The sequence below is a fragment of the Phaseolus vulgaris genome, chromosome 1 (genome assembly GCF_000499845.2).
Source record: "Phaseolus vulgaris cultivar G19833 chromosome 1, P. vulgaris v2.0, whole genome shotgun sequence".
Lineage (NCBI taxonomy): Eukaryota > Viridiplantae > Streptophyta > Magnoliopsida > Fabales > Fabaceae > Phaseolus > Phaseolus vulgaris.
In genome coordinates, this window is record NC_023759.2 from 50029481 (window position 1) to 50041872 (window position 12392).

At 31.1% G+C, this 12392-nt stretch overlaps 1 protein-coding gene across 1 annotated transcript; it reads left to right on the top strand.

The window, feature by feature from the left end:
* The first annotated feature begins 5996 nt into the window (after positions 1 to 5996).
* On the top strand, positions 5997 to 12069 carry LOC137815131 (uncharacterized). Its single transcript, XM_068618187.1, has 7 exons — positions 5997 to 6376; positions 6902 to 6987; positions 7642 to 7788; positions 7893 to 8001; positions 8163 to 8286; positions 8633 to 8906; positions 11519 to 12069. Exons 1-7 carry the CDS (start codon positions 6253 to 6255, stop codon positions 11624 to 11626), a joined length of 972 nt encoding a protein of 323 aa, XP_068474288.1. The 5' UTR covers positions 5997 to 6252; the 3' UTR covers positions 11627 to 12069.
* The last annotated feature ends 323 nt before the right edge of the window (positions 12070 to 12392 follow it).

Below are 12392 nucleotides of genomic sequence, written 5' to 3' on the forward strand. Positions count from 1 at the left end.
AAGTGAGTCATTTTGTATACTAATAAGGTTCTTCCCCTTTTCCTTAATTTATTGCAAGTTTACCTTTGCCTACCACTTTAAAATAACCCCTCTTTCCTAACTTGGGAATCCAAATCTACTTTGGCACACTTTTTGGTTCCAACAATATCTCTACAAGCCTAACACCTCAAGTAGGCCCAACATTCCTCAACTAATTTTTTTCTTTCCCATTTTCTTTTACTTGTTCTCTTTGTTGCTTAATTTTTCATAGTGACAAGATAGGAGAAGATCCAATCATACTTTAATCTTTCCCACAAGTCAACAATTAAGCAAAATACTACCCTTTTTAATTTATCTCATTTAGTATTAGGGATATAAACTATTTACTCTTATTTTTATTGCTACACTCTTGTTATCTAACTGCATCATAAAAATTATGTTATATGTTATTATAAGAGTACATATACAGTTGTGAATATAATTTAGCACAGAAAAAAAAAATAGAAAGAGTGAAGAATCGATTAGAATAATTTGGCTATTGTTTTTTAGAGTTTGGTCAATGTGGAGAAGTCCGAGTCAAAATCTGCACTAGGAGACGTATTCATTTACGCAACAATGGAATTAATAACTTGCTAATTAAGGAAAGGAAAATGTTGAGGTAATTTCTGCGAAATTGTGTTAAATTTTTGAATTTTATCAATAAATTTAATTAATATTTCATAAAATTGAGTGATCCTCGAATACCTAAATATTCATGTATTTGAATTAAGGAGAGAATTTATAAAGAAGAAAAGAGTGAATTTATGACACAATCCAATTTGTTAGACTTAATTCGACCGATTCAAAAATTCAATCCACATAATCGAATTTCGACTCGATCGTACAGTAATATTATAATAAACAGTATTAAGTGATAAATACTTCATAAAATTAGTTTTTTTTTTATGAAAATAAATCAGGACATACTTAATAGTTTGAAGGGTTTAATTTTGAAAACTTGGTTGGTTTAATTTAAATTTGTTCCATCCATTCTTGATTACATTATTTGGATAATGGTTATAGAAGTTAATGTCTATGAAGGAAAGGGCAGAAAAAGTATAACTGAGAAAAAGGAATCGAAAGTGTAGAATGAGGATTTGATGGAAAGTTTAAAATTGTGGGCACACTAAAAAAAAGGAAAGAAATGGATGAGAAAAAGGATAAAGAGAAAGGGGAAAATAATGAATGAGAAAGAAGGGTGATTAGGGATAAACTCAACAATTAATTTTGTAAACATGCAAACACTAAAAATACATTTTAAGGTTAGTTAGAAGGATTAAATAAATATAGAAGAGGGAAAAAAAACACAACACTTTAATAACAGTAATAGATGTGAAAAAGATTAGTAATTACGACCAATCAATAACATATACATATGATATAATAAATATGAAACCATTATATATTTGTTATTACTGATTTATGAAAAAAAAGGTTTTATGCTTAGACCACCACTTCCTTTAATTAAAACAATTTGAACATGGCCAAAAATAAAATTAAGCAAATATATCTTTCATATATTGCAATTTCAGAGAAAAAAGATACCAAATAAAAAACAAAGGTCACTTTATATGTTAGATAAGTTGGCCGAACTCATTTTTTAATATAATATAGTATAATAAACAAAATAAAAATAGAATAATATAATATAATGTAATATATATGCATAATATTAATTATTTATTTAATTAATTAGGGATTCACATCTCCCTACAATACACACCTTTATTAATTTATATATACATACGTATATATTAATTTAATGAACTATGCAATTACTACTTCATGGGATAAAATGCAATTGGACATAATTTTTCATGGTTTAAAATCATTTAATTATTTTAAAAGTAGAACAGTTTTTTATACGTTAATTTCGGTACTGTAGAATCGATTAACTTCTACATAAATAACCACTTACTTTTTAAAAATCAATAAAACAAAAAAAATGTTTCTTTAAAGTGAATTAGACAAAAAAAGGTCTTTATAAAATAATTTTTTGTAGAAGCAAGAAGGATATGATTTTGAAATAATTATAATAATTTATTGCTTTTTAAAGAAATTAAGAATATACTGAATATTTGTCCTCAAAAGGAAAATAACACAGTGAAATGAAGATCCAAGGCACCTACTACACTACCCTATAGAAGACCCTTTCTAGATTATTGGGATCTAGCAGTTCTCCATTTCCTCAAATACAATAATCTAATAATATAAGAGAACATGAGATCCGAGTAAGATAAAAAAATATTTATATAATATTTTTAAATGAATAAAAGAGGTTAATATAAAAAATAAAAAACCTAATTTAATGTAAAATATATTTGGAAGGAATGAACCATACGTGCATTGGAAAAGGCAAGAGACAATGATGAAAGCACAAGGGTCGACCATTGTACTTCTTCTGAGGGACAGTGGCTTCTCCTTCGTCAACCAAATAATTCTAATTCATTAGTTGTAATTCTTATAAAAAAAAACTATAATATTTATTAGAATAATAGAGTTTCATCTAGGTATAAATTATTTAGGTATTTTTTTTAATATATAGATTTTGGTTTAGCTTTTTTATAATTTTTTTTATATAATTGTTGGAGATCCCACATCGACGAGAGATTAGAGTCTTTCATTGTATATAAGTGAGTGCAAACCTCACCTCATGAATCGGTTTTATGGGGTTGAGTTAAGCTTAAAGTCCACTTCGTAACATGGTATCAGAGCCATTTCGAGCCTATCTTAACGACTAGAATTTAAATAATTGTGTTCAATTAGGTGTGAGTGTCAAATGATGTGTATAAAGCCATAATGATGGCGGTGGGTGCATTTGTGAGTGATTTTCTTTTTCATATATTCCCTATTTTTTGTTTTTTTTTTCTTTGAATAATTAATGATAGGTCAACCAAACACACCCACATTGCCTTTTTTTTTATTATTATTCCAAATTGCAATCCAAAGAAAGTGGGTTGTCACTAAGAATGGCTATTGGGGCCTCTCACCTATTATGCAAGAATTTAGATTCTCAAACACCACCATCTCAAGTTGTTGTGTATTTTGGCAAACACGAAAAAAAAAATTAAAGTAAGAGACAAGAACATTACGTGTTTAGAAAGAGAAGAGAGAAAAAAAATGAAAGAGGGTGTTAACTACTCTCATCATTTGAGATGTGTTCACGTAAACAAAAATTTTGCATGCTGCAAATTATGGATGGGAAATTTGGTTTTATGGCTGCTTCTATGTTCTATGGATCATGTTTTCTTCTTGCGTCACTGAATCTTCTTTTAATGTTACAAGTGATATCACACACAACTATATTTGGTAACACCATTTCAATTTGATGATGCAAACTACTCTTATTCTTATTACACGCATATTTTCAATATTTAATTAGTTATCATATTTTTCTTAACCATGAAAAAGTTAATATTTAAATAATAATGATGTTTCAGACAAGAGTATTTACGATGTCAAACTTATAATATTTAGAGTAGTCAAGAGTATGAAAATTCTTGGCTAGTGTGTAATTTGTTTTTCTTTCTTGTGTATTGTGTATTCAATGATATATACTAAATTTTTCTCTTTGTTTTCTTTGATTTTGTTATTGGCTTATTTCAATAATAAGTATTGTATCCTATTTGAAGTTGATTATCCCAAAATTATTTAATTTGCACTGATACAACATTAATATCTTTAACTAAGATCTCTTTATCCACAATATCCCATGACACTACAAATGACATGAGAAGATAAAAAAATTATAAAAATAAATTTTTAAATTATATTGATTAAATAAGCAAATTTCTCAAAAGCGCTTTGAAAAATATTAAAAAATACATGTAAATTTATTTTGATAATAGACGAGTTAATGAAAACTATAGCAATTATTAAAATTATTTGTTTATTTTTAACGAAAAATAAGATTATTAAGAATGATCATATACTTTTTTGAAAAGAATAAACTTTTATAAAAAATAAACATACAGTTTAAGGGAATTGTTTTTTGGTTGATTCTTGTAGGAAAAAAAACTTTTTGTTTGATTCTTCATCTTTTGTTTCTTTGTTTAAAGAATAAAGACTGCTTAAAGAATTGGAAGATCTTTTAGTCGATCAGTGAATATTAGTACAATTAGGATTAGATTGGAGAGTTTTATTACAAAAAAGGAAAATAAAATAATGTATCAGAAGGATAGATACTGTTTGTTTTAGTTATCGATAATGAATATTTTATCACATTAAATAGATAAATAATTTAGTTTTAAATTAAAATTTGAAAATCCTTAAAAATAAGAAATAATTTTATCGATACAATTTATAAAAAAAATGATTTTAATTTTTAAACTAAACTAAATTAATACTTACATTTTTGTCTAATTAAAAACGTAGAGATAACTTTAATTTGATAAATTTTAAATTATTTTTTAAAATATTATATAGCAGGAAAAAGTATAAATATAAAATATACAAATTCTTTTGAGAATAAATTATAATTAATAATTTGTTACAAATTCTTTTGGTTATGTTCCTGAGCATAAAAATAAAACGGGACGGAAAATATATTATGATAAAAACAAACTACATCATAAATGACACATTTCGAAACATAAATTTATTTTGAAAAAAATGAAGTGAATAAAAACAACAATTATGTTTTTCCTTAAACAACATATCACATGCGCAAGGGAACCCCACCTTATCCCTTGCCCCTTCTTTTTATGATACCATAAATTATTTAATGTTTTCTGTTGTTAGTATTAAAATATTATAGTAAGTTGACACAATATAAAGAGTTTGAGCTTGTAAGTTTTCTTTTTCTTTTAAAGATCAACCCTATTTTATATTTCAAATAATTTACCTTGGATAAATTATTTTTTAAGTTTGTTTTTTTTTATCTTATCGAATTATGAGAAAGGTAATTTCATTAGTTTATCAGATTGCTCTAACTCATCACCTAGCAAAACCTAGTATTTTATGTATTATATATATATATATATATATATATATATATATTTATATATATATATATATATATATATATATATGATAGTCATATGTTGGAGGTGCACAACGTGTAAGAATAACTTATTTTTTTTAATTATATCAATTAGTATTGAAGATCATTAGAATAAATAATTTAGAGGAAAAACATAGTGTCAAGGTGTTGTGAAATGTTGGATGATTTTTTTTATTGAGGAGAAAGTAAGGATTAAAAAATAGTTTTAGAATAAAAATATATAATTAAGATGAGAAATATTAATTTTACAATTGCAAAGACACCACTTTACAATTATATGTGACATAATATAATTTTAAAATTTATTTTATTTTAATAAAAAAATATTTATAATTCTCATCTAATGCGGATTGTCACGTATCAATACTCAAATAAAATCACATGTAAATATTTTATTATTAAAATAATATATAATAATAATAATAATAATAAGTTATTTAGATCTCATTTTGGATATGAAAATACCTATTGTACAATCTTGAAGTTGAAAAACTTAGAAAAAAAATCAGAAAGGTGGAGGGAGAATTTGCTAAAAATGGGAGAATATTTTTGGTAAACAAATGCAGTTTTTTTTTCATGAACAGAGTAGTAATGAGCCCAAAAGCTCCTTATGGTTTAAGCCCAAAAAGATTGAAGTCATGGTTTATGCCCAAGAATGAGTCTTCTCTTCAATGCTCAGAGCTACATATTTATACTTCCAAAACAACCAGTGTGCAATCAATGCTGCGAATATAAAATTATTTACTAATAATCACTCCCAAAAAAAAATACTGCTTTGATAAAGTTATCTTATCTTTCAATTTAAAAAAAAAAATTATATTCAAACTTTGATTTCTTACATTTGATTTCTCTGTTTTGCAGTACAATACTTTGACACTTTTACGTTCACAAAACTGTAAAACTTATAATTAAGTTTTTTAAATAAAAATAAAAATGAAAATGAACATTTCATCGTTCCCAATCCAACGGTTCACGCATAACCTTGTTTACGCTGATAACGAAAACTTGAAAAAGCAATTCGCACTTACAAGTCAGAGAGAGAGAGAGAGAGAGAAGAGAGAGAGTGAGAGAGAGAGAGAGAGAGAAGGATCAGTGAGATTCTTCTTCTTCTTCTTCTTCTCCTGAGTTCTAAATTGTAATCTAAGCTAAGGATGATGAATTAGAATTATGGTTTCGCGAAAGTAAAGTTGATTCAGCATCTCTCATTTGACATTTCTACCCTCTGGATTTCAATGGCCGATCACTCAGACTCTTCTCCTCTCGTCCCTCCCCTTCCTCTCACCGACCCTTCCGAGATCGACCTCGAAGCCGGCCCCTCCGAACAAATCCAATGCCGAATTTGTCTCGAAACCGATGGTAATTTCACTTCCATACTTTTTTCTTTTTCAATTTTCGATTTCAGGTTTTCGCAAGTTGCACTTTCATGGGCTCAGAACTGAGAAACAATCACTTCGTAATTCTAAGGACTCAATATGTTGTAATTTCGAATTTTACTACTTCTGTCCTTAAAATTCCTTTTATTTGTCGATTTAAGAATTTAAGTCTTCAGAAACTTGAATCGTGTGAGTTGACGAGAAGCACGTTATTCGCCTAGCTCTGCTCATTTTGGTTTCGTTATACGGAGAAAGTAATTAATTATTGAATTTGAGTAATGCAGTACAGTCTGGATTTCATCATTGTTCATTGGAATTTGAATTTCGTTATTTTAGCAATTATGCGTGTACTTGCTCTTGGGACTGTTGTTGTTGTTCCATGTGTGGGGTATTGCACCTATGTCGGGAATGGTTGCTAATGTATGTACGCTTCATTATTGAATGATGATCCCCGACTCTTAGAGTATATGATATATTTTATCAGCTGCATTCCGTTTATTTTACTCAGGTAGAGATTTCATAGCCCCTTGTAAGTGCAAAGGGACATCAAAATACGTACACCGAGAATGTTTGGATCATTGGCGAGCAGTTAAGGTAATGTTTTATGATTTATAACATTACACTACAACTTTACAAGTGATGATAGTTTTGTCACTGTTAGTAAGCGTGGCAAGAAGCAAGTGTTATGCTAAACTGACTGGAGGGTTCTTTGGTGTTTAGTAAACGTTTTGTTTGGTTAATCAATTAAACAGTGATTTATGTTATGCTCTCATTTGTTGATTCGATCTCATAATATTTTCCAATTTGTGTGTATTAACATGTGTTGGTAGCATTTCATACCTCTTTCAGTGGTTTTCTTTTGATTCTTACCCTTCAGTCATCTCTCTGTTTGCTGGCTATCCATTACCTATTTATTTTGGTGATATGCATTACCGATTATCCATTACCCATTAAACCATTTATTTTTTACCCTTCAGTTATCCTCCGGTGCGCGTGGTGTTTTGTAGAGTATAAAGTACTAACCACAGATGGAGAAACACCTGGATATTTGTATTATGCAGAGCTCTAACAATAATCTGTATTTTTATGATATGCAACCGCCTAAACTTTAGTCGTTAAAGTTGGCCCAATTTTTAGTAGCAGAATATTTTTTCCTGTACTCCACAGTTCCATGTGTAAAATGGTGTACTTTACCGTGCTTACCTAAGAAATATATGGATATTACTTAACTTTTTTTTTCTTTTCCAGGAAGGATTTGCCTTTGCTCACTGCACTACGTGCAAGGCTCCTTACCATTTGCGTGTTCATGTTGCTGCTGATAGGAAATGGCGTACCCTGAAATTTCGGTTTTTTGTCACCAGAGACATTTTGTTTATTTTTCTGTCTGTCCAGCTTGTAGGTGACTTGTTTCCGTTTGTCTAGCCATCTACATACTTGTCTGTTTGTACTTTATGAGTGCATATAGGTGATCTGATTCAGCCCCTTAATTATTTATGCAGGTCATTGCGGCACTGGCATATTTGGTTTATCTAATAGATGGATACCAGCAATATTGGCTTCGTCTTCTCTGGGGTTTTGATAGTGAAATGAGCTTTTACTACATATGTGGTAAATTACGATTAACTTGAGTTATGTCATCAAAATGCTAATGCAATATGGTTTTCTGCAAATTATTTTTTGACTCCATTGCCTCGAGTTCAATGTTTTCTTGTTCCAAAGTCGAAAAGATATTGGTTTTGGTTAATTTTTGTTGGTAATTTCTAATGCAGGAGCTCTATTATTTTTCGCATTGCTTGGCCTTTCTGGGTGCTTCATTACTTGTTATGATCGAAGAGTTCGCAATGATTTAGCTCAGCCTTGTAGAGAATTATGTCTTTGTTGCTGTCAACCTGGGTAGTAATCTTGATTTTTCACATTCACAAGCATCTGACATTGTTAGAACACATAATGGAACTCTGCATCTTCATAAGGCATCATTATAATGCTTGTTTTCTTATTTCATTATAGGATGCCAGAAAATATGCTAGGAGAGCAATATATAAGATTTAATTTATATATTGCAGACCCTTCTTTTAAGAACATTTTTTCAAAGATATATAAATTTAAGTTGCTAAATCATTCATGCTTGCTTATGCTAAGCAGAAAAAGAAGATTTGCAATGTTGTGTATGAAGTAGGTTACAGTAGCAACAAGTTTGTGATTCAGAAGGTTAACTTCTGTGTTGTACATGATGTTGCAGAGTTTGTGCAGACTGTCATTTGCCAGGCACTCTTTGTATGTGGACTGATTGCACCACTTGCTTTGAGAGTTGTGGAACCATGGCAACTGAATGTGGTGGTTGTTTGGGGGGTGCTGGGGAAGCAGGGCTGCCATTGTTATTCATAATGGCTTTGGTTGTTCTGGGACTTTTTACTGTAATTGGGATATTCTACAGTGTATTGGTGGCTACCATGGTAGGTCAGCGGATATGGCAACGTCATTATCACATACTTGCAAAAAGGATGTTAACAAAGGTGTGGCTGGTTTACTTTATGTTCTTTTGTGCCTTTGGTGTATATATATGAGCTGTCTAACCGTTTTGCAATTCTGCTGACAAGTAATGCTAATTCCTAACCAATATCTGCAATTAGCCTTTTAGCTGTCGCTTGATTTAATTTTTAGCATTTAAGCCCCATATGATATCTTCGCACAAACATTTACCAGGGATGGAAATGCCAAGAAAGTCAACTCTAAACTTTTATTGTTTTATAATTGACTTTGCTTTTAAGATTTTCTTGCATTAGAGTCACATTGACCGAGGCATTTTCTGATGGTTTTGCGAAAGTATATGTATTTCAGCTACTAGCTTACGTTTATTATGCGTTGTTATGTAGCTGTTGTGAACTTGTAGATGGAATTGAAAGGAATTTTGTAGTCTAATAAATGATAGATAGAGAACTGGATTCCATAATTTGGAAATTACTGCCAAACTCTCCTAACATCCATCCTTGTTGCTACTGATACGACAGTATTTATTATATTGATCAGATTTTATAATTTTGTACAAAAACTGGGTGAAAAAAAAGATAAGTACAGATATATGACAGACCCTTCAATTGGTATACTTTCTTCTGTCCAAACTCTTGCTCAGATGCTTATTTCACTTCCCCATTTCCCCAATTCTGCTCTCAAACCAAAACTCTTTTGTCCCACCTGCAGTGTGCATCTGTTACAAATCAATTCCCCAAGTTCATTCTCATTCACACACCCCTCCCAAGTACATGAGCATGCATTATGCAATCTCTTGCTACTCTTCCATTGTTTGCATAATTTAGCTAGGGTGGAAATGGGACACTTTGAAGGACTGGTGGGACAGCAAGGCTGATGTACCATTGTTGGACATGTCTCTTACATAGATCCTCTGGCGAAATGTTAGGGTATGTGGCAGGTGGATTAGGATTAGGGACGGATAGAGTGGGTAACTGGGGATGCCATGGTCACCCCAAAAAATTTCAATTTTCTTTAAAATTTTATATACAAAATAATTGTTGCCCCTCACTAAAAAGAATACATGAATTTTATATTGGTCACCCTTTTGAAACCATTTTGCATCTGCTGCCATTGATTAAGATCTTCTCTAGTCTGTGCAACAGGATGTTCTCTGCAGCCAAAATCTGTAGCATTTATTTTATTTTCTCTTCCGTAACTACTGTGCAATAAGCTATTGAAGGTTAAAATTTGACTGGATTTTTGGTAAATTCAAAATTTTCTGGAGAGGATGTGAGTTGACTCGGTTTGAAGATCTGGATTCTATGGGTCGTAACTGTTTGGGAGTTGCATTCAGTTAGTGTGTGGAGTTTACCATCTGGTTTTTCTTATTCTTTGCTATCCATCAGATATGATTTTATTTGAAGAATTTTGTTGGAGATATTCTCTCTCTTTTCTCCTTTCTTTTGTCTGACAGGACAAAGTGTTTTAGATTTAATTTTTCAACTCATATTTGTATCAGAGTGATTTGCTAAAATGGCTGTAGTAATTCGGCTTGATTTAGGTCTTGTATCTTGCTTGTTGCCTTAAAGCTGGATTTTGGGCCTCTTAAATGTTACTTTTCAAACAAAAAATATTTAGTCAATTGTTCTGAATACTACAAGTTCGTTATAACTCATTAGGGTCACCGCATCCTAGTGTTGTGTGTTTTGGAACTCAAAATTGTCCCCGTCACGATTTTATCCTTAAAATAGGTCTTAGTAGATTTGGGAGGAATGTGTATATAACTACTATTGGCTCTAGCTCCTAAATGAAGTGGTATTTTTAGGTGCTCATAACCACCCTCCTAGCCGAGGCTAAAGGAGCTAAAGTGGTTTGGGCCCCCCTTTACTTGGAGCTATAGACACATTAAGATTATTGCATATGAGGTATTGTCATTTGAAGCTTGAAGTTGGAACATTGACTTGCTAGGTAGGGGGAGCTAGGCCACTCTAGTTCATTAGACTCGATTGAGGGGTTTGTTTCAGCATATCTAAAAAGTTTCACATTTTTTAGAAGTCGAATACCATTTATATGCACCCTTATCCCATCAAAGCACCTTTTAAATACAAAATCGTGATAGAAATGCATTTGTCCTCCAAAGTAGGCAATAACTGGAATGCAATGAGCTGAATAATGTCCAATGGATTTAGGAACATTATATATGACAAATTTAGTAGGACGACATTTGTTATGAACCTTTATTTTATTAAAGACACTTATCATAAATTCATAATATATAAAATAGCAAAAATTTTATTATAAAGATTTGAATTTTTATGTTTTAGATATTTTGTAATGGGATTGTAAAATATTAATTTTTTATTTTACGTGACATGTTCAAGCTGTGTTGTTCTGTTTTTTGTTTCCAAAATGTGTTTTATCATGTCTGTATCTCTTTTCTTGTGTGGGAGAGGTTTTTGGGACCGGGAGCGGTTAGTAGTGAGGCATCTTCTGGCTGATATGTGACCATAAACAATTTGTAATTAGTTATAATTTATGAATAAGACCAATAATCCCATGTGTTAATTGCGTGTTTTATGAAAGCATCATGATGCCCTCAATTAAGCTGGCATCATCTTGAATTGTTGATTATGAAATTATTCACTTGTCATCATAGGAGTACGTGGTTGAAGACGTTGATGGAGAGCTGACAGGATCTGATTGGTCTCCCCCTGCTCTCCCTCCTGAGCATGTTCAGCAGTTGAAAACATTGGGCCTACTATGAGTTTGTAAGAGACACCACACATCTACTTGATGACAATAATGACAGTAGAGATACATTTGTCTTCCCCCATGTTTTGGTAAGCTGGTCCTTTTCGTGAAGACCTGCTGTTAATTGATAATTGTGTGATAGCCACTCAATTCAGTTTGGCTAGAGTTGTACACTTATGCTGAACTATTGATATGTGGAAAATTGTGAATGTCTGACACGACACGCCTACAGTCTACTTATGTAAAGAAAGTGAAAGAGGATTCTTTAATTGCCCAATAACCGATTACAGGTACATCGCCATTTCTTTTCCTTGATGCATTGCTGCTTGGCTAGTCATGTTTTATTGGTTGCTTGTTGCATTTGTTGTAAATAATTCTAGCGGTAAAATTTCATGCGTACAACTGCCCCGTGATACAAGCATAGTGTTTGGACTAAGGAAAAATGTTTGGTCTTCACTCTCTTTCTCAGTATTGTTGTTTCTTTAACTTTATTTCTTAGTCTACAACGTTTTTTGTCTCTGCTATATCTGTTGTCCCTCTTAATGGAAGTGCATCTACCTGGCAATAACGTCATTAATCGATTCTTGAGTTGATATGTTGATTTCAACAGAGAGGGATTAAATTGATAATTTTGCATTAAGAAGAATTTTGGAGTTTGTTTGCTTAGGATCCTTATTTTATTCTTGGAGTTTCTTAGATTACATCTGATGATTAGTTCTCTCTATTTCTCTGGTTTCCATATTTCTTAATATTTCAAGAATTGTTTTCTTTTGCAGTTG